This window comes from Larus michahellis, chromosome 7 (assembly GCF_964199755.1).
Source record: "Larus michahellis chromosome 7, bLarMic1.1, whole genome shotgun sequence".
NCBI lineage: Eukaryota > Metazoa > Chordata > Aves > Charadriiformes > Laridae > Larus > Larus michahellis.
The window spans coordinates 19949894-19976329 of NC_133902.1; the positions used below are offsets into that span (position 1 = coordinate 19949894).

At 42.1% G+C, this 26436-nt stretch overlaps 1 protein-coding gene across 13 annotated transcripts in view; it reads left to right on the top strand.

Annotated features, from left to right (window-relative positions):
- Positions 1 to 26436, top strand: part of ERBB4 (erb-b2 receptor tyrosine kinase 4) — a 630732-nt gene that overhangs the window by 111000 nt on the left and 493296 nt on the right. The window contains exon 1 of one of the 13 annotated variants that reach the window (XM_074596233.1): positions 5505 to 6376. The exons of the other annotated variants lie outside the window; for them this stretch is intronic. Coding sequence (XP_074452334.1) covers positions 6352 to 6376 — 25 coding nt within the window. The 5' untranslated portion in view covers positions 5505 to 6351. Of the gene's footprint in view, positions 1 to 5504; positions 6377 to 26436 lie in introns of those variants that run through there. 13 annotated transcript variants of the gene reach the window in all.

The window sequence follows — 26436 nt, forward strand, 5'->3', positions numbered from 1 at the left end:
CGGCCAAACTACCTGAAGTTAGAGCGCAGACAAAACGTGCTTGGTCACAACTCAAGTTTTATAGGTGTGTAAAAAGAATGGAGCGCTCTCTGATGTGTTTTAAAGGCTGGTGGAGTGAGTTACTGACAAGTTGTCTTGGTACTACAAAGCTAGGTCTGGAAAGTACCTCGGAAGGGAGGAGTCTGTATTGAAGTGCTTTTGCGTTGTGGCCAGCAGTGAATGACGATGTACTCAGCTGTATATAGGGAAGTGTGATATAGACAAGGTCATCTTGAAGGCATTATTAAGGAGAATGAGCTAGGTTTTGACTAGTAAATTGAATTGAGGGGTTTGATTTTATGACACAGTATTTGCCTTTTTCTTTGAACAAGAGTGGGGCTGTGGTGATAAAAGTGTGTTTATATTTGGAAAAATAGGAGATGTCACCTGATTTAGAGCACAAGGCTGTCTAGAACTGCAAGGTCCTCAGTTCTTGCAAACTTGTTGTATCATGTAATCCCTCCTGTAAAATGTACATGCCCTGCCTTAGAGTGCTAGGTTGCCATTTTTGCTTTTGTTCTAGGATGATATTTCTGGGATTCCTGGGGTGTTATGAAACCCTTATTGCCAACCTGAGTCTACTCTGCCTGCATTACTCTTGTTTGTTCTGGTGCCAGCACTGTATTAAACAAGTTTTGGTTTTGGGGGTTTGTTTTTGTTTGTTTGTTTGTTTTGTGGAAATATATTCTGTCTCCTTGGTAATGTATGTGTAGTATACAACTAAATGCCTTCTTAACCTTTATTTTCTGAGTCTAAATAAGTGCAGTTTCTGAGTCTGCCCTCTGAAAGTGGGCTCCCTCCCTGGTTATCTGTGTCTCAGCCTCTTTGTGTTTGAAACCACCTGTACAGAGGAAGGTCCTGTGGCTTTCTTACCAGGCAGTAGCACAGATCTTTCTCCATCTCTGGGGAGATCCTGCTTGCGATACTGCCTTGGCTGCCTCATAGTATTTTCATGAAAAAATGCTTTCTCTTCACTTCTGTGCAATTTTGTCTTTGGTTTCTCAGTGTGCTCTCCTGTGCAGCAAATTTACTCCTCAATTCATTTTTCTGGGCAGTGTTTTTGCTTCTTTGTGGTGCTACGCTTATATTTTTCTTGTCTAAAATCTGCACGTAAGTACCTGCAGGTCTCGCATTGTCCACGTTGCTTCTCTGCTTTGATATCCTTATTCCTGCTGTCTGAGCTTTAGCATTGTTCCCAGCTCCATCTCTAGTATTTGCACCATTTTGATACTAATCTGCAAGATATACTTCATGCATCATTTCTTACAGATATTTACTCAGTGTGCATCCTAAGGATTCTGTATCCTTTCACGTCTGTTGTAATTCTCAAATGTTTTCTCAATACTATAATCTTTTTTTCCCTGTAGTACTTGCTTATCTTCAGACAGAAACTGAACACAATCCTCATATCCCTTTCCCCTACAAAGGGTCCTGTTTTGCTCTCTCGAAAATCTCGACATTCTTGGGTTTAAACCCTTCTTGCCCTCCTGGTCCACCACTTATGCTTGTCTCTGTGCTATGGCAGAGCTCAAAGGCAGGAGGATACCTTCATTTCGTATAGCCACCACCTTGAACGCACCAGCGATCTACAACCAGACAGCACAGTCTCCAAGCAGCAAAACCCCAACCATACAGCAACATGCTAACATTCATCCACACCAAAGGAATACAAAATGGGAAAGGAACAAGTCCTGAGAAAACTCCCCTGGTGATTTTGTTGTTTTCTGCTTTTTAGCTTCTCGGCAGGGATGTTGGCTTTTTGTATTTCTGCCTGAAAGCCAACAAATCCATATTGGTAGTTTCAGTTGAGAGCAAGCCCCTCTGGGCCTGGGAGGAGCCCTGGAAATCTTAGCAGGTACCATCCTCGAGATGCATATAGCTATACGTCTCAGTTCATTTCAAAGTGTCTTCCGTAATCCGGATAATAATCTACTATTCACAATTAGATGTAGTTGCAATTTCTTGAATGCTCAAGCAATCATTTTCTTTGGTAATTGAGTTCCCTGTAGAATTCCACTATTCTGATCTCCTGCTCAGAAAACTAAGCATATTAATTTGAAACACTGCATGAATGCCTGGCCAGGATAATGGCAGCAGAATAACTGCAAGGAAATCTCTTACAACAGGCTTATTTTCATCTAATAAAGCTTTCCCTGATGGTTGCGCTGCATGCCATGAATATGATACGAGCTTTAAAGTGTGCATGTGTGTGTTTGCATGTGCAACTCGGTTGAATTTTAACATTTCGAGATCTTTGGCTGTTGGACTAGGGTACTTTTAAAGGTCCCTTCCTTATGTTTTTTATGTGTTTTAAAGATCTAATTTTTAAATATTTACTATTCTGTCTTTCTTTTCATGGTGAATTTTGGGTGAGAAAGGGAAGGGGGCTGAGAGAAAAAGTGACACCTTCTGCCTGCAGGATTTATGCATCTATAGTATGCATTTACACGCGTTAGCATAAAAGTTGCATTCCAGTCTCCAAATGAAGCTGAGGTTGTCTTCCACTAGATGTGGAGCAAATGCTTAGTGAGGGACTAGAAGCCTTTACAAAGAGCAGAGCAATGAGGAAGAAGAGAAGCAGAGGTACAGAGGGGTAAAACAACCCCCAGTGTCACACAGCAGGCTGGTGGCAGAGCTGAGTTCTCGGCTGTCTGGGTTGCTGTTCTCGGTGTTTGATAACACTGAGTATAAACCTTGATCCATCATGCTGGGCTATAAGCCACAGCGATAATGCTGTCTGGTTTGACTGGGTAACTTAGTTTTAGTTCAGGAGTTTAGGATGGCACTAAATAGCTTTTTTCTGATTTTTTTTTTTTAATTGTTCAGACCAATTGGTATATGCCATTATCATGTAAGATATGTCTAGAGAATGGTCTTCAAACCTTGAGCGCTACCTTATTAAATAGTGCTGTTGAGCTCTGGGCTTGCAGTTGGTGAATGATGGGCCTGCTGTGTTTCACGTTTCTGGAATTATTCTCCCCTGTTTTTTGGTGGTGTTATTGTTCCTCTGTCGTCTCACCTACTGTAGTCTTTTATGAATTGGGTGCTTAAATAACAGAAGATGTGAAGTGAGGCAGTTAGCAGGGGGTCTTGCATTTCCAGAAGAGCTGGGTGGCCAACTCTCGTTGAAGTTGACTGGATTACATGACTCTCTATCTCTTGTGATCCCAAATGCATTTTGGGCCCATTTTCCTTTCATGTGTCTCTTGTAGTTTGATAGACTTAATGAGATGCAAGAATGCAATAGAAGTCAAATGACTTGAATCAATGTAAGAGAAAGTACATCAGAAATATGGCCCACAGTGGAGCTGAAGTACTCTAGGGATGCACAGCTAGTTATGAATGAAAGAGCTGTCCTCTTCAGACTTGCTGCATCCCCCACTTTCCATAAAAGTTGGCACAATCTATAGATGCATGCCTCCATAAATATTTGGTGTATGTCAGCTCTTAAGTAGCACACTGGTATTAGCTTTTTGTTATATACAAGTAGCTACTGTCGAGGTTTTGCACAGTAATCCAGTGGCAGGAGCATTTCATACAGAGCTTTTACTTTCAGATGTCAGATTTTCAAAGGAAAACTGAATATGCAAAACCCTGTTCAGGACACCCCCATTTCCATCCCCAGATCGATCAGCTGAAACTATTTCAGGAAAGAGTCTTATTTTCATAGTAAAAATTTTAAGCAGCACTAGAGAACCATCTTCCTTGCCATTGTCCCTTTAATAAGGTCGGTAGGTTGGCACCTAGGGCACGGGTGAGCAGATCCCTGGGCTGACTAGGGATGTGAACTCTTACTGCCGTATCTGTATGGAAAATGCTGTCTGTAATTCCTCGGATGGGAGAGGTAGGATTTGGGTCCTCACTTCTGGAGTTTGTTCATAAAGAATAACAGTGCTTTGCCTTGTGATATGAAACCGCTTTCTTCAAATGTCTTGACGTTTGCCTTTGTCTGCTGTGCTGTTTTCATACAGTGGTGTGTGTTCCTGCTGAGCTATGTTTGTAGTGATGTAGAGACTGGCTGTGTGTCTTTGCTGATGATGTGGCATTTTACATGGCAAGAAGGCAAATGGGGAATACTGGAAGGGGAGATCTCTCTGTTACTAACTCGGGTAAAAATTCAACTGTATGCAATGGCAAGTAATGCCTCTATGCCTAATGCCTCTATGCCTAATGCCATTGCCTGATGCTCCCATCTAGGTACCATGGTGTACTGAGGTGCAGCAGGACCAGAGGCTGAAAGCAAAGGACAAAGAATTGTTGGCAGATATGAATAAATAAAAACAAGGAAAATACAGTGTAGGTACCTAACCACAATTTTGCTGTTACATTTCCACTTGCCGGGTTGGCTTTATGTGACATAATGGCAAGAGGCTGAATATTGAGGCATTTCTCTTCTGCTTCTATTGGTGAAGTCGCTTTCAGTTTCTGCATTGCCTCCCTTCTGCCAGTTCTTGGCAAAATCACATTTATTATATATACAAAGAACAACCCATCCCTGGCATATTTATTTTCTGTTTCCTACCTTGCTTTTTTGGATGGTAGAGTTCCCTGTGTCCGCGCAGGTATGTGCATAGATGTGGAATCATAAATATTTAACTAATATTGAAGGTAGTGTTTTATGTAAAGCAGAGGGTAAGCTGCAAAAGCTAAGTTGCTGTTTTTGCCAGTGCGTTTTCCCTAGTTCTCTCTGGCAGCAATGCTGATGTTTTTCTTGGTACATTCCACATCTCTTCCCTGTTGGTGTATATGATCCATTGCTGCCAATCTTTACAAAATGGTTTTGTGGGAGGATTTGCAGGCTTTTTTAGTGGAATCTATTTTTGTTGGACAGCAGCATCACTTGTCTTGCAGAAGGCTCTGAAGGTGATGGTGATCTTGAGGTCTCTCCTGCTTCCTTGTGCCCCCTCCCCCTTGCAGATCCAGCTTGGGGAGGGGGCAGCATGTTGAAACACCCAGGGACCTTTCCCTCCAACAGTGTGAGACATCTGAGGCAGCTGGCTCTGCTCCTTCCCCGCAGTCTCCTTCCTCCTTCAGCAGGAGACATCTGGGCAGCTTGGCTGCTCTCCTCTGCACCGGCTGCTGACCTGACCCTGCACCACCAACCCCTTGCCTGTGGCAGCACCCTATGGCTTCCCTCCCCTTGCCCCCTCCTTTGTCACTACTTTTGAGAATTAACCTTTTGGATGGTTTAATTCTGTTTCTGCATGGATTGCCATAACCTGCACGCCTGTCAACTTGTATGTGTGCATTTTGACTCAGGCTGGTGGATAAGCATTTTGAGACTGGCAGTAATGGTCTCGAACCTCTTGTGCAGAACAGCTCTCTGAGTGTAGCCTTCATGTAGAAATGGGATTTGGCATCCTTTTTGGAGAAACTGACTTTGGTTTTTATGTGATGGACTCCTGCAACTCTGTCTCCAAATTAACGGAGGAATGAAACGTTTGCATATGCTGTATTTGTAGACCCAGAGGCCATGATAGGTTAAGAAAACTTTACATTCCTTCTCTCCCATCTCTAATGTATTTACCCCCAGAGTGTAGATCAACTGCATCCTTACAGCAGGCAGCAGCATTCTTTAAAAGAAAAAAACCCTCTATCTAGTTCTTAGAAGCTAGGCAAAGTACGTCATGTGGGAAGGGGAATGACTGGGCGGGGAGGAGGGGAGAACAAATTACATGTGCTGAGATAAGAGGACTAACAAGATGAATCAGGCCAGCCAAGAATTCCTTGATGTCATCTATGGTTGTGTCAGACCCCTGCGTTAAACACTTGAACTTAGTGATGGACTATGGAGTTCAGTTGGGTGTTTGGTTTATTCTTTTTTTTTTCTTTCTTTTTTTTTTTTTAACACACTGGTGTGGTTTTTCATAACAAACACCAGAAACTGAATATGTACGCTGCACCAACAAAATATATTTGTTAATATATTTTGGCGTTCAGAAATAATTTGTGTCAAGCATTGAATATCTGTTTTCCACTCCACTGGCAAGTCCAAGGAAATGGCAGGACGTTGGAGATGCATTGATTTCTAGCTTATGTCATTAGGAGTGCATTGTAGAGCTTGGCACAAGGTTTGTCTTAATCGATCTTTTCATATCCTTTAGGGAAGAGAGAAAGGAGTGTGGTCAAATCACCAAGTGCCTCTTCTGCTCAAAGCTCCTGCATCTGAATGCAGACGTGCCCAGGCATAGCTGTTCTTCTGAACTTGGGTTGGTGATCAAAAACAAATGGAGCCACCGTCCTTCCAGACATCTGCTGGGGTGAAGGATGGCCCTCAAGACCTATCTTCCCTTACTTCTTGTATGACAGGGAATGTCATCTAGCTCCCTAGCGACAGGTAGATGTTGATTTAGCTGACCGTTCACTTTCTGTATTCTAACAGTAAGCACTACAAGCGTGATGGAAAGAAATGCAGCAGTAAAACTGAAGGACGAGTAGGGTGGGGGTGGGAAAGAGATGTTCATTACTTTTAAAAAATCACTTGTTTTGCTTTGGCTAAATGGGGTTTAGTGGGATAAATCTTACTGGATTTAAGGAGATAAATCCTGGGAGCTGCGCTCTTCCTCTTGGCGCTGCCTAGAGTGAAGAGCACAAACTTAACCGTGTTCAGTTATCTGAGGCAACTCAGGTGGTTTTAAAATCAGGTTAATTTCCGATTTGTTGGGTTTTTTTGTATTAAAAGTGTTTTCCTTTCCTGCTGTGTGTTTTACAAGCTGTTCCTTAGAGGTCTGATGCTTTCAGTCATGTCTTGCTTGATATGTAGTTGTGTATTCATTGTTTCCCATTTGAAGAGGTATAATGTCACTTCTGCCAGCATTTGTCTGCCTCACCTGAGACTACAAATGTTCATATTGGAGTTTCCTTCTCACTGTGGCAAGTACCTAAAATCAGTGAGATCCTGTATTGACAAGACACTTAGCTGTGGTGTGTTAATACTGACAATAAAAAGATGACCTTTGCGTGTATGTGTGTGCATAAGCATATACTTAACTGTATGCATACTATATATGTGTATATTTATATAGGATAAATGAAATGATGATTTTAAAAAAACAAAAAGCAAAAAACCCGAACCAAAATTGCAAGTTGTGTGCCTTGCAAGGGTTCTAGGCAGTTCTAATTATAAAAAGACAATGAGCTGTCCCTAACTAGACTTGTGGCCAGATGACATGGTAACCTTAACTTTTAACACTCCTTGACTCTGTAGATCCACAGCAGTTGTAACTCGGAGTTAATGCAAAGACACAGGGCTTTTGTTTCAGTATATAGGGTTAGACCTAGGAATTTCTGGAATGCCACAGTTAAAGAAAAAGCATATTCAAGCTGTTAGTAGCTTGAATAATAATAATGCCTAGAGCTATATAACCTGTTAAACATCAACATCCACTTTCAAACCAAAAAGAAAAATGTCCTGCTCTTTAGAGAGAGGCCAAGCTGGAATGCTGAATGAAAAATTAATTTTTGGGGAGTATTTTAAAAAATAAATCAACTGGGCCTGAATTCTTTCCTGACTCTTAAAAATTATCCTATTTTTGTCAGGATAAGCTAGTTGCTCAGTTCCTGTCCATTAGCTGACACTACACACTCCAAGCAGGCAATTTCTTTCAGAACTTTATTGACAAACCACTTTTATCCAAATGCCGGGGGCAGTGCGGGTGCAATTCTGAGAGAGAGTGATGGGGAACTTGCTCACGATCACTGGGGACTCCAAGGTAAATTCGTCTGAAAACTTGTTTCGGCGTGAGTGAGAGTTACCATGCAGCTTGTGTACACCAAGTAGGAGAAATCTAATGATAAAAGAAAGAGCCTGAAGTGGGAATTGGAGTAAGTATTTGCTTGCTGCAAATACGCAATCATTGAATCTGATGAAAGTGCAACTCTGGGGAGCCTGGATGTTTGTCATAGCAAAAGGCCAGGCAGCTGATTTCCATCAAGAGAGGCGGTGTTGGTGTCTGGGTCATGTTTTCCTCAAAAGTTCAGGTGTGGTAAAAGTTATTTAAATGCAGTAGTTTGCTGAGAAAGGCAAGTGTTTGTCAACAGCTTTTGCTTATTTAAAAAATTGTCATGACAGTAGAAATAGGAATTCAAGACCTAAACTAGAGAAGTTGAATAATAAAATATACACAGAGGCCTCAGGGGACCTTGCATCTCTTGTAGAAGCTGAGTGCTGCTGGTTTGATGGTATTCAGAGTTGATTCAGTTTGCCGCTAACCAGTGTGCACAACTGGTACCACATTAGCAGGGTGCAGTGCTGTTTCCCAGTGCTGGGGCTAAGTACAGACCTGAGCTTAATTCGACCGCAGGATGCGGAGCGGAGATCGGCTTAGCCAGGGGCTAATATGCTGGTTGTAGGCTGGCCTTGGGGTTGGTCTCTCTTACTTGTATGAAGGTTGTACCTTGCAAGCAGGCTGTACAAGCACTGGGTACTGTGGATAGACCCTTCCTGAGCCGGTCGCATGGAGAAATGGCATTTGGGTTGGTCTTCTGCTGCCCTGGTGTCTGTTTAAATGCTCTTGATTGATGAATAATTATCGCTGTAGTGATGATGATGGATCAGAATCTTTTCTTGTTATACGAGATCAGCTTTACAGCAGACACGGCATGTATTTGTACTGCAGTATTTTATATATATATGTGTGTGTGTGTCTCTCTCTCTTCTAGAGGGCTGGGGTAGCTCTTTTTGCAAACACATGTGAAAATATAGCAGGAGGCATTCTTTTTTAAAAAAAAAAAAGTAATTGGTAGTGAATTTGGACACTAGAAACCGAGAGTTCAGAGATGGGACACAGCCTCTTTCAGAAAAGCTTTTCTTACTTTCAGGTAAGTTTCGTACCCCAAACTGAAACCCCCAAAATAACTAACTAGACACTGAAAATGTAAATCTTGTTATTAATCTCGAAAGCTGTGAAACATAATCATCTCATTGAGAATTATTGCCTCTTAAAAACTCCTTCCAAGTGCATTATTAGCTGAATAGCCTCATTTTTGCTAGACATTTAACCTTATATACATATAATTTATGGTGGATTAAGTTAACATTTTAAAACTTCCAGAGTAGAACAGGAGTCGTGATCCTGACTGCGAACAAGCTTTATTCATATTTGCTCTTCTTCCCTTTACTTTATGTCGGACTCTTTTGTGGCAGTTGACAATACCTCCAGCGAGTGGCCACCTGTAAAAGCCAGCAGCGTGCTTGTATAGATTAGCGAGGTGTTATGTCACTATCTCCCTGTCGGCAAAGCGTGTAATTTGTGCTATATACTCATCCTGCCCAGGCCATCTGATCCACATCTGATCCGGAGCTCATCTCTCCCGGTTAGCAGTTCACTTACAGTTGCCTGAAGACCGGGGTGGCCTTGGTCGTTTTCGTTGTCCTTGAAATATTCTGTGTTTTGTGCACGTGTGATTTGTGCGTGTTATTCTCCTTGGTGGAAAGCATCTGTCTGTTGATAAGCAGGAAGCAATTAGATAGGTGAGCAGACAAGGAAAAACAGGGTGTATGTGGGGGTGGGAGACGAAGAAACTCAAATGGAATCACTCTACCGTGCTCCCAGCAGGGAAATTTAATTTCTGGCAGTACTGCTCTGCATTGACTCCATCTACTATCTGAGGCCTGTTGCCACTAAGAAAGTACTTTTTGTGGCAGTGGGTCCTTCAATATCCGGCCTATTCTCTTTCCGAAATGCCTGTTTTCTCATTGGCATGCATGGCTGGCTCCTGTGACAGAGCTGGAAGCCTGCAAGAACACCTCCAACCAGAAGTAACCCCTCAAAAACCTGCAAGAAATTAACTCAGATTTTCTGTTGTAACTTGGATCATTAATTAATTCTATCTCTGCCCCCATTCCACAATTAGAAATATTGCCAGTGTCCAAATGTGTGATTACTACATCTGTTAGGAAAGGGAAGAAACAAAAGAATTAATGTTGATGATAATTTATACTGACACACCAAGGATGGGGCAAGCGCTTGGGGCATTGAAGACCTGGACGGAGATTTCAGCTGAACATTTGGAATGATCTAATGATTTGGGCAAGTTTGGACATTGTTCGTTCTTCCTTCTTTTGTTTTTCCTTTACTCGCTGCCACCCAGTGACCCAAATGTCTTTTAAAAAAAATTATGCTAGTAAACCTTAAAACAGCAAACCCTCTTCAGCTTTCTCCTCCTGAAGCTCAGTAGTCTGAACCCGTGTGCTCTCATCTTGTGCAAGGTGGCAGCTCCGTCCCCTTTATCACATCAGTTGCCCATCCCTAGCTGCTGCAGCCTTCCCCGAGACCAGGACTGCAAAGGATGGGGGCATGCCAAGGGCTTGGGAAGTGTCAAAACAACACCTGTCTCTTTCACAGTTTCCCTCCAGATGATTCACAGCATTTTGTTGATTCTTTTTCTGGAGGCCACTGCACAATGAGCTGATGATTTCAGATAACTGTCAGTGATGACTCCAGGAACTAAAGTGGTGAATTCCATGAGTTCAGCATCACATAGGCATGGTTTAGGTTATTATCCCTATATGTATTACCTTTAAGCTTATCTAGTGAGGCTTAGTTGCTGCCTCCACCTTTCCCACTCACTCGGCTTTTTGACTTTCTGCTGGTGTTTTTTACCATTGCTGTGCCATTTGACTACCTAAAATGGCTTACTTTCATTTGCAGGCTCTGAGATTTCACAGTTTCTCTGTTCTCCATGTCTGTGATGAAGGTATTGAATGAAATCCTCATGAACGTGTATCGCTGGGGGACCCCAGTACTAGCTTTTCTTCATCCCGAAACCTTTTGCTTCCTAACCAGGTTTTGGTCCGTAAGAGAGACTTCCCTTCAGGCCCATGACAGCTTAGTTTCTTTAATAATCTTTTGTCGAAGGCTTTTTGAAAATCCAATTATTTTGAAAGTCCTTTTCGTTCACATGCCAACTTGACCACTGTGTATGACTCCAGGTTTTAGAGGCAGGATTTTCCCACTCTGCCACTCTCTGGTGAATGCCACCCTGCTTGCGTGGTCTCGTGCTGCCCACAAACTTGTTTTGGCTAGACCTAGCTTCTCTGGTATTTCTGCTGCAAAGACGCCCCTGCCCTTCTGGGGGGCGGTGATGGGGATCTGGCTGCTGTGAGGGAAGGCGGTGCGTGGAGAGGCCCTCGCCTCACCGAGGAGCCATGAGTGAGGAGGGACCCTGCCTCAGGGGTGGTGCCTGATTCTCCTCAGGAAGCATTTTTGACTCAAAATGGAGAGGGAGAACGTTGTATCCTCTGGCAGTGCCTGGCTCGTGGGTGACATTTGTGCTTTCCGGCGGGTACTGGGGCAGTCCCTGCTGGCGTTTGCTGCTACCTTGGTGGTTACCACCAAAAAAATACTTATATACAATCAAGGCAGGCCTGGACCCTCTGCTGGCTTTGGCAGCATTTGTGGAGGTTTCCGTATCTCCTTCAGGTATGTCTGTTGGTCCTTTTTATTCTGTTTTTTCCTGTGAAAGGGCTGCTTGGTGTCCCAGGGAGGAAATGGCAGCTGTGCTGCGGTGGGTGGCCGGCTCCTCCGTCGCCTCAGGGGCTGATCTGAGGGGCTCAGCAGGGCTGGGGGTCGCCCTGTAGCCCCTTCCTCCTGGGGGGAACATCGCTGTGGCCGGCTGTCAGTGTCCCCCAAAGGGTCCTGGGGGTTTTGGGGCCCTTTTGAGGCGTTTCTGCCCCGAGGACATGGCGCTGAGGAGAACAGGGCGGCTGTGGGCGGGCCCTGGACTGTGGCAGCTCTGGGGGGACTGGATTTACAACAGATGGAGGACAGTAACAAAACCATGCGTGTTCATCTACTGGGGAAGGAAACCTTTTGAATCCATCCTGGAAAGCATATAAGGAGCAAATTTAAAAAAAAAAAATCTATTAAAAAAACCCACAAAACAAACCCAAACGGTCTGGAGAAAAGGGGTCGTGTTTCCACATAGTTCTTGCTGTGGCTCCAGGAAACATGGGGGGCCTGCAGAGCAGAAGCCACAGTGTCTCTGAAACTTTGGAGAAGCTCTAATGAAGCATCACCAGCTCTTTAGCACAATAGTTGTCAGAAAAAATTCAAATGTGGCAGGTCTCGCGTGTCAGTAGCTCAACAGATGCTACTGTAAACGCGATGTCCCAGACAAAACCGTGTAATTAACACTGCTTAACGCGATGGTGTTTGGATAAATACAAATGCAAATTGAAAAAGCATTAAAATAATGTTGTTGTTGATGCATTCTGTTAATAGCAGGGGAGGTGGCGACTCATGAAGTTTCTAATGAGTTATGCTCATATGCAGTTGATCCAAAAAGGGATGGTGTGGGTAGTTTTGCTGTGTTGCTCCCTTGCAGCCTTTTAAAATATTTGGTAACCAGAGGAAGGATTTGTTTAGACTGCAGAGGAGGGCAGGTGCCTGTTGTTTTACTGCAGGCAGAGCATTTTGTTATGTTGCCACTAAAAGTGGCTTGTGGTGTTGTGCTGGACATGTGTGTGGGTTCACAGAATCATAGAATGGTTAGAGTTGGAAGGAACCTTAAAACACATCTAGTTCCACCCCCCTGCCCTGGGCAGGGACACCTCCCACCAGACCAGGTTGCTCCAAGCCCCGTCCAACCTGGCCTTGAACCCCTCCAGGGATGGGGCAGCCACAGCTTCTCTGGGCAACCTGGGCCAGGGGCTCACCACCCTCACAGCAAAGAATGTGTTCCTCATACCGAATCTGTCTCCCCTCTTTCAGTTTAAAACCATTACCCCTCATCCTATTGCTACACTCTCCATCTGTCTTGTAGCCCCCCTTTAGGTACTGTAAGGCTGCTATAAGGTCTCCCCTTCTCTTCTCCAGGCTGAACACTCCCAACTGTCTCAGCCTGTCCTCACACCAGAGGTGCTCCAGCCCTCTCATCATCTTGGTGGCCTCCTCTGGGCCCATTCCAACAGGTCCATGTCCTTCCTGTGTTGTCCGTAATGCCACCATTGCTGCTGTGCCTGTGGGGTTTGCCAGGCGCCAGTGGGGGAACGTGCCTGCGGTGGTGCCTGTTCCCCATCGCCTTTGTCTTAATAAGGTGCTCTCTGTTTTCAGCCGGGGGGGGTGGGAATCTCGATGATTAAAGACGCTGTGCTTTCTTTTTGATTTCTCATTTCTCCTTATCAATAACTCCTCACAATGCTGTGGCGATACGTACTCCCTGTGAAAAATTAATAGCTACAGGCTCCTTGTTACTGAGGCAGCCTTCTGATGCCCTGACAAGGGAACAACACATCAGCTAGTAGGCAGCGGAGCTGCAAGTTGGAATCAAGGTATTCCTCTTGATCTGAAAGATGGCTGGCCATCTTGTTCTCTTTTTACTTTAATTAGCGCATCACTGCCACACATGCTTTTAAAACTACAATACAGCTTTATATCTGATAGCAGTGTCATGGATCCTTCGTGAGTTGGTTTGTACATCAAATCCCTTTCTTGCTGTTTTAGTGGGTTTAAGTAAAGTCATACCCTTTAAGGAGCCTGTGAGGGAGATGATGGAGGTTCTTGCACCATGCTGGCCTCTGCAGAATGTGCTGGGCTGCAATTCTGGCCGCACTGAAGACCATCTCAAGCCTTCCGTTGATTTCAATGGAGCCAGGATGTTACCTGACTTGTTAGTACAAACTAGTATGCTAGCTCATCGCTGTTAAAATGTACACATGCTTTCTGATCATGTGCATGTTCTTTGCTACTGTACATACCAACACACATATTAAGTCAACCGTGTCATCTCTTGTAAATCAGTGATACAGCAGCGTGCCTACTCTAAAGATGAATTAATGCTGCATTGACTTGGCTGTAGTATTTGCTGTATAGGTGAATTTGTTACATGCATAGCTGAAATTAATCTCAATGAGGTAGACTTAATTGGGATAGCTTTCTTGTTTCTTTCCTTTTCTTGGTTTCTTTCCTGAAAATGGGAATAATGACACTACAGAATACTTGTTTTCTCAAGGTCTACTAGATCAAAGCTCTCGGGGCACTCTATTTCCTTTTGAAACTGAACATGAGATTGATCTGTAAAGCGTGTTTCTTATCAGTGGAACAAAGATGGGTATCTTTATTCAAACTGAAATTCTGATCAATAAAAATGTTCCTAATTTTAGATGGAATACCATTGATTTTGGTGTTGCGAAGTCCCACTTGCTTCAGCAGTGAGTTGATGCCTGAAATGCAACTGAGGAACATCTCTGTAGGTTTTCAAGGATTAAGAAAGTATTTTCCCTATCGCTGGCGCTTGTTTCCTTGTTCCCATGGTGATGGCTATTAGTCGAGGGCCTAGCTCTGAAGTTGTGAGAAGCAACAGCCAAGTTGTATGTTATATGTTGCAAGATAGTTTAGTAATAGATTTTCAAATGTATCTGCAATTTTTGGGTGACCAGCTGGAGCCACTGTAAAGAGATTTTATTTGCAGGGTCTTAGATACTGTGCAGACTTCCTAAAGGAAATTCCTTTAAAGATGCTAAAAAATCAGACCTTCGAACTTGCCTATTTCAGGTTTTTATATGTGATGTAAGCTTGCAAGCAGACATATTTGGAGGGGTTTTTCTTTTTTTTTTTTTTTGTTTTTAAATCCTCTTGCAAAAAGGCGGTGTTTGGGGGAAGTTAGTCAAAAGGAGGAATTACTTAGAGCAAGCGTTTTGCACATCTATCACTGTATGTGCTGCCAGACAAAGCAGCTATTTTAGAAAGGGAGCATTTTATTAACCTCAGACAGATCTACAATCTGGCAGACACAACTGACTGCTAACTCTGTTGCTGGAGAGTCTGTCAGGGACTGAGACCAACTTGCTAGATCTGTTCAGAGCGGTACCTGCTATTGAAAGGGTAAGGAAAGGCTTAGGCATAGGTTAACATACATAAATAGTGAAATTTATCTTGAAATACTGGGGTGCATATGCTCAAATTTAGAACGGGTGTAATCTTTATGTTCTGGTGTATCTGTGCTCCTCCTGCTCCAGACCTCCTCGAGGCAGAAGAGCGGCACATGGTGTATTAAGCACTGACTGTTTTTCCTTGTTCCTACAGGGTCTGATATAGGAGGGTCCTGGTTTCCTAAGGAGTGTCTATGGGGGGAAAAGGAATGGCATGGCTCTTCAGTTTCAGTCTGGAATCGGATAAAATGTTGACTTGCTTAATGTCTAATTGATTTTTTTTTTTTACAAAGAAAACAAGCGGTAAACTAAACCTGGTACCCCATAACCGTAGCTGGCATTTTCAGTGCAGCAGAAGCAGGGATAAGCTACCCATGTGGGAAATGTTCTTAGCATAGTGGAAAGAAATCCCCCCCTGCGGTGTTACACGCAGGCAGGCGCACACACATCCCCGCAAATACTGTCTCAGCACTGCACTGGCAGGAGGCAAGGCTGTGATGGATGGTTGCCTTGCTAGAGAAGTCAGTCGTGGATGCCCCTCACCCGTTTCATTATTTAATAACACAGCAGTCTGAATGCCGGGCAGTAAAACTGCATTTTCACCCATAGCTGATTTCCATTTAGTCTGTCATGTTAATAGTGAAATAAATTGCTCTAATTGCCTGTAAACTTCATCAAATTCATATTTCTTCCTTTTTTTTATTGAATATTTATTAAACTTCATGTCATGTCTTGCTTGGTTGGTAAAAGTGGTCTGGTCTCTGCATAACATTATCCTTTAAAATACAGGGTGTCACATTTTCCCTCTTCCTCTTGAATTTTAATTTAGATTGTGAAGTTTTGCATTTGTGTTCGTATTAATCATGCCATTTGAAGACAGAGGAATGAGTTTGCAAAGCATCCTTGTCTCTACATAGGCTATGGTTCTGATTGTGCTCCTTGTTAAAGGAAGAAGCCCTGTCAGGGCCAAACCTGAGGCTGGTGTGAGTTTTCCTGACAGAGGGGTCTGCTGTTGGTGTGGTGGACTGGGAGCGAGAGGCTGTTTTCAGAAGGCCCGGGTCAGTTTAAATATGTGAAATGCTTATCCCTTTTGAGCTAAATGTGTTCATGTACATTTCAACTGCAGACACATGCATGAACAGGACCAGTGGCGTAAGGGGCGGGGGGGGGAAGTAGCAGTGGAGTTTGGGTGTCCTCCAGGAACTTTAAAGATAAGTGACACAAGCCTGAATCGAATTGGATTTACTGTTGGTTTAATATTTGGGGATGGAGGAAGAGGGGATTCCCATTTAAGCATCCTTGAGAAAATCAGTGTCATGCTAGCATTGCTACAGCTCAATATTAGTCTTACTTCCTGTTGTTAGTGTTTCCCATTCCATTTTTCATACATGTAATGATATTTAGTTTTCTTTGAGAATCTTTGCCACATAGATAAACAATTCCAAGAGCAATCTCTGTTGCGACCTTTTTTTTTTTCTTTTCATTTCTTGAAAGTAATTTCTGGACTTCAGGTTCATGTGGAAAATGTAATAGAAGTGAAAATGAAAGGCTCCAAAACCATATGGCAAAGAAAAAAATTATGAAAGGACTAAACTAATATTTTCAGTGATTTCCCCCCTCATCCCCCCCACCCCCAATCATTTTAGTCTCAATTTGATGGCTTAATGTATTTATTTTTTTAACAGCTTGACTCCTGGTTTGTGTACTGTGTGCATTTGGAAGACTGTGACTTTAGAAACCTCTGAATAGTACCATAATTATTGCATAATACTCACCAAATGGATATCTTTCTTCTAAAGATTCAAGAAGTCAGACAGGGTCAGATATTGAGGGGCTATTTTAGGTACCATAATTCCAATTAAATATTTGCCTAAGAGGGAGGGCAATGCACCTTAGCTCTCATGAGAGCGAAGAAGAGGATGTTGCAGTGGTTAGAGCATCACTTAGCTGCTTTGTAAACTACCTTTTGGTTATTAGGTCCTCCAGAATTTTTCCCTTTTCAGTTCTCTCTTGCAGGTGATAGCACTCCTCTACCTCTTAGGTCTTTGACAGTAAGCGCTCACCAGCTCCTCTTTCATGCACTGATAGCGGGGGTCCGGTGCCTCAGACGATACCCGTCAGGTTTGTTAGTGCTGCTGGGTAGGTGGGTGTCCACATGGGGAGATCTTGCTTCCTCTGCTTACCTTCCTTAGATACCTTGGAGGAGTTGTAAGAGCAGTTGCATTTGTATCCTCTATTCCTTAGATAAATTATTCTGTCCAAATATGTATTTAGATCACTATATTTTGCCTCCCTTGTCAGCTCTGTCACTTCCAAAACTCACAGGAGGTAAAATTCAGCCTGCTCGGACTCAGAGGAAGGCAGATTTGTGCCAAGTGATCCTTCTACCAACTGCTTGTAGGTTTAAGGCACTGCATGCCTTCTTCCTTTTCCTGCTCTGCCCTTTAACCATTGAAAACATATCCTTAAAAATTAGAATGAACTACCTGTTTCTTTGATTTTTCTCTTTGGTGGTTTGTTCGGTGTGGTGGTTTTTCTTTTTGTTTTGGGTTTTTGTTGTTTTTTGTTGTTTTGTTTTTTTTCTCTCCACTCCCCAAGCTTGGAACCACACTAACTGGTATTATTCTTTGTGGGATATTATCAAAATATGGTATTTGTACATAAATAAGGTGCTGATTTAGACTGCATTTTCATTTAAATAAAACATAAAAAAATTAACCAGACTATTGATCAATTCAAGTTGCAAATGTGCTGAAGAGGGTTTATCTCCGTGTGAAAGGCTTTTGTCAGAACACTCTCGGAATCGTATATAATGGTTTTGTGCACCGTTCGTAGTTAGTGGTGGTGTTACAATGACACAGACTTGCTGAAAGAGTCCTAGCCCATTTAATTAAAAAAAAGAAAAAAGAAAAAAGTTTAAAGTATGTTTTGTATTCCAACTAAAGAAATGAATGTGTAAGTACTTATCAACACAGGCACAGCTTTCATGTTTATTCATCCAAGGACTAGAAGCACATATTTTAGCATCTGAATGATTATAAATATGTTTACTAGCTATCAAAATCAGAGCTATTTAATTTGAGAATACCAATTCATATTCAGATGTGTTTTGCTTTTCACTACTAGTGTTAGTTATCCTGTTCAGCATTCATGGTTCTGGCATTCATCATTTTTAGCTCACAACATATCAAGATGTAACTGAGGACCGGTGTCAAAGAGGTTAAGGGACATGGTTGTATGTTTTGATTACTCTTACGTCAATGTGTCTTGTCAGAAAAATTGGGTGGATACATTATGAATATATGCAGTAATACCCACCATATCAGAAAAGCAGCATTCTTCAGTTTTTCCTATTTCAAGTAATATACTTGTCCAAGGGAAATAAGAAGTACGAAGTCAGTAAATAAGCCTGACTCAATTAAAAATGATTAACGCCTGCCTTGAAATAGCCATCTCCAAAACACACCTTTTGTGGCTGGAACAAAGCTGCTGATGATTGTGATGTAAGAACCCACCAGGGCACCCTCGCACGATGCTGCATTCATTTCCTATGTTGTCTCGCCCGACGCCACAAAATGTTTGTTTGCTGCAGTTCCCCGTTTTTGTTCTTTTTTTTTTTTTTTAATGCCTGTTAAGATGTTTTGCCCAAAAGTTCATCCAGCTGGAGCTTATGTCAGCAAAATAAGCACTCCCCCAAAGTTTGCTGGTGTCAAAAGAAGAAAAAATAAAAAAAAAAAAGAAAGAAAAAAAGGAAAGAGCAGACAGAAAGGGAACTTTGCCAAATCCTCCCAGGTTCTTTATCGGGTCCTGACAAGCTTCAAAAGTAGCCTCTGAGGCGGTAACCAACCTGTTGAAAAGACTGGGTAGGAAGCCCCTTCCTCACTTTGCATGAGTGGGTTTTTCTGTAAGATTTGGTAATTACCTAAACTCTCATTTTCAAAAGTTAGAGGCAAAACACTCTATGGGAAAAGGTCTGTTTGAGGTATAGTTTCATCCTTCCTGTCTCAGTCCTTTCCGTTCTCTTTTTCTTTCCTAAGCCCTGTAACAGATTATTCTAAATTATACATGGGTGTAATAATGTTCAGCAGCTCACTTTCTCCCAAGCCTCGGGCTTGCCTCACGCACCAAAGCACCAATCACGCTCAGATGATTGCACACTGATTTGTGAACATCACTTTTCATTTCAGCAGCTCTGCGCTAGCATCTGACCCGGAGGGTCTTGGCAGTTCCTGCCACTCTGGTACTGATTTTTCCAGTTTTTTGGGCCTGGTGAAGTTGTAAGAATGTGTGCAAGTGTGTGTGAAGTTTACCATGGCTTCCCTTTCTGTATGCAGGATAGCTGGGGAACAAGCTCTCCCTGAGATGTCATCAAACTGAAAGGTCAGTCAGTAGTGTGGTACTTGCTAAGTATGGCAAAGCAGGTTTTTTGCACCGCAGACAGCCCTTTGGTCTTCTTCCATTCCTTTCCTCGTTCTCCTTCCCCCATCTCTGACTTGCTTTTCCTGATGACAGATTCTGCTCTTGAAATCTTCTTTTGCTACTAATGTTGACAAGTAACTGCTGTAATCTGTAATGCTGTAATCTGTAGTCTGCAATTGTGGGCAGTTCTCCGTACATTAGACCTGGTGCTGAGTCTCACCTGAACCCTCAGAGCAGGGCGTCAGACGAAACGAAAGTTTTCCTTATAGTGTTCTGGCCAGAATTGCCCATAATGTTTCCAAAATGCTTCCCATCTCTTGCAGGTTTTACAAATTTCTGTAGTGCCACATTGTGTTTCCCACTGTATGCTAACTCAAAATTAAAAGATGGGGGTGGGGGCAAAATAGTGGGAGTATTTTCCTATCATATAAGGAAAAGTTCAATATTTTTTTCTTTCTCATAAGTTTGTTTATTCTTACCCAGGTCCTGCATTAATAATTTTGTTTTCCAGTGTGTAATATCCTTCCTCATGAGATTTCTCCCTTCCTCCCTATCCCTGGCTTGCGTACACTCTGTTTTCGTATTTAGCGTGATGCCAGCAGTGGCTGCAGGCAAATACTGTTAATTTGAAATCAAGACATACTGTACAAAGGCAATGGGAGGGGAGGTCTCCAATATGCTTGTGGTTTTTTTTAAAAAAAGTATGTTTACCTTGGAAAGTGTTGTTATCATGCATTTGTTTTACAGACTCTTCGGGGTTCACATTTTCCAGTGCCTTGTAGTTAACAGATGGTTGTTTGGGCTGAATGTCCAAAAGCACTTGGCATTCTGCAGCTCCTGTTGGGAACAACTGTGGTCACTGGGGGTGACCCCTGCTGTGATGATAGGCAGGAGGATCACCAGGGCTTTCTGTTGTTACCTTGGGTATGGGGCATGTAAACTTCTCGCTGTAACGTCTGTCTAGTGACGCTTGGGGAGATGGCTGATTTGATGTAAACCTTCACATGGGATAATCCATTGAAATAGCCATAACTGCAGCAATGGTTTAAGTCCACTGGAGTCAAAAGAAATTAATTTTGTCCTTTATAATTCCCAGTAACTGCTGTAATTTTGATACACCAAGAACTATACAAATTCAGTAATCGTTGAATAAACCTCCAGGTGAGAGGAGGGCTTACTGGAGGGAGGGAAGCCTTCAACTTTGGTGATAAATTTAATTTACAAGAATTGTTGTTTTGCCAACAAAGCTTTCAGCATGTTTTGCAAGTTCCATCTGTCCTCTAAAATCATCTTCAAACTGTAATAGTACGGTGTTGCAGTACTGCCTTCCCAGAATGATATCGATTTCCATAGTCCTGGCTGTCAGTTAACAGGAGAATTGCCCATAATGTTGGGGTTTAGCTTCCTCCTCAGGCGAACCTGTTAGTTTGATCCAGTTAGTGGTTCTGAAGTGTGCAAATACTCCTAAATACTGAAACACCCAAATGCGGAGACATCTATGAAGTACCTGCTTTATTTGTTTGGGGTTTTTTTTAAGGCAGGAGATCCTCAGCACTTTCTGAAGATTGGTCCTTTTTCTCTGTGTGGGTTAAAGTACCAAAAGTGGCTGCTACTATACGAAAAAATTATTTTCTTTGATATTGCCACTTGAAAGGGAAGTTTCAGTATTGAGCTATAGTTATTCCCCACGTTATCTACTTTCTTTTTAGATGGAAAATATGGGAGGAAAGTATCCAGCATTTATAGAGAAATACTTGTGTTCTTCCGCCAGAGGTGTGAAAGAAAGCGTTATGCATAACAAGGTATTCTCAGGAGATCTGTTTAGCGGAAGGGCACAGTGTTGGATGTAATTTCTTTACTGACAGTTTCCAACAATGGTGCAATGGACCAGGAAACGCATGAAAGTAGTGAGTCCTTTCCTTTTTTTAAAGTGATTATGTTTGAACAGTGCAAATTAACCTGCTTTTTGAGGCTGCTGCTTAGGTGAAACAATTTGCTGATGTAAAGACATTCCCCAGCTTGCTCTAGCAGCCCAGGTAGAAGGTGCCGAGTCTGCACATGCATAGGAGAAAAGCTGTTGTCTCTAAATCAAATGCAAGTAGCAACCAGGCCATCTAATCTAGGACCTACTGTAGTTAAATTGTGAGGCTAAAAATAAACGCGTTATACTGTGTGTAAAGAAACTTCTGTAAAGTTAGCTCAACTGGAAGAGCAGCATACTTCCTGGGGGAAGAAAAAGAATTACTGCAAAGACTGCGTGATCTCTTCACACAACAGAAATATCTGTCAGCTATTCCTGCTCATTTGTGCCTGGAGTCTGGGATTTCTGCAGTCCACTGTTCATCCTCGTGGCTTACTACACTGATCGGGCACAGATATCATGGGGGATGTTATCTCTGAATAATGCAGTGTCATTACTGGTGTGTCTCAAACATCGTTTCACATAGCTAGCAATAATGAGCTGCGATTTGAGCTCTCCAGAGAAATCATTCAATATCTTGCAAAGGGCATGCAACTAATAAGTGAACGTATAGCGTGTTTTAGGCAGATGCTATTGGTTATTCATGCTTGACCGAAGCGGAGATGCACATTATAGCATTTCTAGCCAACTCTGATTGTGGACTGTCTGTAAATGGTCTCTTTCTTTTTACATTGTGGGGTTTTTGTTAGTAACGAATGCAAGAAGAACCATGTGCTCATCTGAAAATAACTCTAAAGGAGTATTTGGCAGTCCAGCGTAAAAAGTCATATGGGAGATTTCCATATGCCCTGCTGAGAATTAGGCTCGAGTAGCAGTGGGAACTCGGTGCCCAGCTGCCATTTGTCTCTCTTAAAAGAAGCCTTTCCATAGAAACAGTGCTCAATAGTAAGTGAATCTAACTTTTTCTTTCATCTGGTCAACTGAAGGTTCCTCTGAAGGAGCAGTCTGGTTTGTCCTCGTAACACATCCTTACAAAATGATTTGGGCATATAGTTTTGATTTCCTTAAACAGTGGAGTTGGGCTAGAATGACTAAAACCAGTGTAGTGTTATCTGGTGCACTTGAGTTGCCTGATGGAGACACGTAACTCAGCCCTCCAACACAATGTTTTGTTAGAAACTACTGTGCCTGCTGGTTATAAAGCCAAGAGGTACCATTCATAGTAATGCAAACACCTTGTTGGGATTATTGAACATCCTCCAGGGAGACCTGGTAACTTGAAATGATTACCTGTTTCAGAAGAACACATCTGCTTTAATGACTTCCAGTATTTCTTGCTTAGCTCTTTTGGTGACTATTTCCGTTTCAGTAACTAATGCTGTTAATAACTGTAATTGGAATTCTTTGTGATGCTATCCTCTGGTATAACTAGTAACACTAGTATTTTTGTTTTCCATCATTAAATGGATTTTCTACATAAAAATTACACATGTATATATTTTTCCAAAGCACAACAAAGCTACCCAGGATTAAGTTCTACAGCTTCTGTTTCAGTGTTCAAAAAGCCAAATATTAACACACCCTCTTTTCCTCCTCTTGGCTGAGTTACACAGGAGAAATCAGAAGGCAGGCGTTAACCTCACATGAGTGAGCCTTTGAAAAATGTTCTGCTTCAGGCTGAACCTGGTTTCCTCCACCTCCTGGCATACAGAAGATGATGGTGACCTCTCAGCAACCTTTGGAGTATTCAATGACATTTAATTCTCAATTAAAAACTTTGTGGTTTTTCTTGTTTGCCAGCAGATGACGTTACCGCAGATTTCCCTGCGCTTAGCCTAGGGGCTAGCTAGGGAATACCAGACAGCATCGTAATGTTAGTTCTCTGGAGTGATTTTTGGCAGTAGGTGTTGTAAGCCTATACAACTATTATGTTTTGTAAACTCATCCCCTAATCCTGTTCTTCATATTTTCTTCATTTTTGCGACTTCAGTATTAGTTGGCAGAGAGCTATGAATTAAATTTGTGAGAAAACCAGGAAGCTGGCAGAATAAGCACATAGGAAAACAGAAAGATGGATTGAAAGTATGCATTCGGTAGTTCACTACCAAGTCCAACAGCCTATTGTGATTCCGGTATGAATAGATCAAGTACAGGCATGAGATTAAAACTAAAGAAAAACGCTATGACATTTCCAGCAATAGCTAATAGATCTTCAGTTTGTTCTACTTATGTCTCTTACTATGAATTTCCCTGTCCTGCCTTTTGATAAGAAAATCTCTTGAAGGCTAGATGCTTACTGAATTCCCTACCCTTAATCTCAAGTATGTGACATACAGCTTTTTTTTAATATATATTTTATTTTATTTCCATGGCATTGCAATATAGAAATGATTATTAAAAAATCCTCAGGAAAAGCTAGCTCATTCAGAAATAACTTATTTTAGGGAAGAATGTTTCATATAGCCTTTAAAATGCTGTTTTGTTCACAGATAGACAGTGGAGGTCAACAGTGAATTATAAATGCAATGGATATCTGGAAAATTAGCCTTGTTTCTTTTCCTAGTGGTGGTGATGTAGGCCAGGCTTTTGAAAAGCACCAGTGTAACAATGATTATGCCTTTATGTCTCGCAGTACAAGTACTCCAAAATGTTCACTGATATTGGTGTGATAATTCCCAGGGAAAAAAATCTCTGTTTATCCCGGTGCATTTAATACACAGGTGAAGGTGTACCCAAAGGTTTGATTATTATTTTTTTATTTATTTTTTCTTAAAGAAACTAGCATGTTATATTTATTCTGATGTATGCTAAATTACATCTCTCAGGAGATATCAAAGCTTCTTCCAATTACTGATGCCAATTCTCTTTAGCGGTAGCTCATGACATAGCAACATAAAAGTGGTATCTTAGATTAATCTGCAGTAGAGCTGTTCAGCTTCCAAGGGTCTAAAGAAAATACATTTCTTTGAGTTTGATCATTTCTCACTTCTGCGTGCAGAAAGACAAGGAGGATTATGGAACCAGTTACAAAATACATCAAAATATTTCTTGCTATTAAAAGCAAGACTTAAGTGATACCGCAGACTTAGTTTTGAACTACTTTGTTTTTTCCTTATTTAAAAAGGGGAATATGAGATGGCATTGCACTGTCTATCAGGAAATTAAAAAAAAAACAAAAAAGGGCAGATTGGTCAACCAGTAAGATACTCAGTACTTCCAAGTTAGGGATCAGTGATTTAGGTCCTATATTTTATGGCATTGTCAATTGCAAGGACAATGCCATAAAATTAGGTTCATTCTGGATGTAAATGTTATTTTATTATCTATCTAATGCATCACATTTGGCAACCAAAAAGGTAGCAGTATCTTGTTTCTTTGCCCATGTCAGTAGCTGTTTATTAGGAGGCTGTCTCATAGAAACTGATTTAAGTTTTCGGTTTTCCTTCCTCCTTGTTTGCATTGGCAACTCAAAGGGAATCCGTAGGTACAGCATTTCTCTGTGCTGAAAGATCTGCGTATCATATTACAGATTGTGCTAGATACATGCCAAGGGTTGGGTGGGAGGTGGCGATCGCACACCATAGCATGGCAATGAAAGATGTTCATTGGCTCCAGAGTCTGGGATCCGTTAGGATGCTACTGTGACGGGAGAACTGTTTCTGCTTACTCTTCTGTAGGCACCCGCTTCAGCTGTGCTTAGAGCCCAGGCAAAGGCTAGCAGGCCCATTAGACAGTGCAGAGGCTGCTGTGTAAGGGCACTTTCAGGAAGGGGTAGTACACCCCTTTCTCAGCTCTACTGCAGGGTTTTCCAATCTGTGTGTTGACCTGCATGGACTAAGGACTGGTAAGGCTGTGGGAGAAGAATGTGATGGAGGGTGTGAAACTCTGCTTACCTGCATTTTACAGTTGTCCAGGAGCTGAGTCCAACCAGTTGTGTCCAGGGCCTCTGACTGCAGGACTGATGGCTGTTCCACCAAAACACCAGTTATGGGAAGATGGCATGGGTGTCTTTGCTTATGATTGTAAATGGAAAGATGGAAAAAGACTCAACCCAGTGTCCCAGGAGTAAGGGAAATACAATAATGAAATTTATAACAACTTGTTCTGCCATGGATGATGCTTTTCCCCCACCCCCTGTCCCAAGTAGTTAAACCTATTACCAAACGTTGAATGCTTTCCTGGATGGCAGTAAACCATGGACCTGTCACTTGAGGAGTTGTTCAGGCTGCTTTGGTGCTTTAACTTTGTAGCTAATGACCTCCATAGTGGTCATGCCACCAAATGTCACACTCAAAAGGCTGGAAGTCAGTGAAGCATCCGGGCCACTCAATATATCAGCATTTAATTGACAGTGTGCAAGACCTGCTTGTGATTTATAGCTCGATAAAGGGATGCACTTTTTATGCTCTGCCAAAACAATTGGCAGAATATTTTAGGCACAGATGGCACATTAGCCTTGGACAGCTGGTTCCCTCTCTGCTGTCACATCCCAGGACCATCTAACTAATACTGTCACACACGACCTAGTTCACTGGGTAACTGAGAGGGGTTCTCACGCGTGGCTTTGTGTCAGCCTGAAGGCACATGAAAATCAATCTGCTAAAAGACTGCCTCTAAGAGGTTTCCAAGACTTAGCACCCTACTATGCCCTTCTGGCTGTTCACTTGCTGACCTCCCTCTTTTAGCTGCGTGAGTGTAACCAAAGAGTTTCTTCCTAGTTGTGTGATGTGCACATGTGCAGCCTGCAGAGTGTGGTTCTCTCCTTGTAGTGTCCTCTACTTTGCATCCGGACAAATGTGCATTATTTAAAAAAAAAAAAAAAAAAGAAGAAAGAAAAAGGCGAGAGGCAAAACACACCTACATAGCAGTTTTTTTTTTCTTTAAAGCTAGAGAATGAGTAGGCATCACTGAAAGGTGTCTATTTTGAAAGGTTTATCTTTAATACTTAGCAGAAAAAAACCTCACGAATACATGGTAGAGAGACAATATATAGTGACAGTGTAAATTATATGTAGATGATAGCAAGGATAAAAGAACAGAGTATGAAGTAGAACTTCAAATGCTTTTGGAAGGAAAAAAAGCCACAAATGTTTTCTGAAGCACAGTCAGGCAGGGAAGGTCTGAGGTGGAAAGCTAAAAGCTATATTTGTTGGTAGATGAAACACGTTTTTCAAATCACAAACTT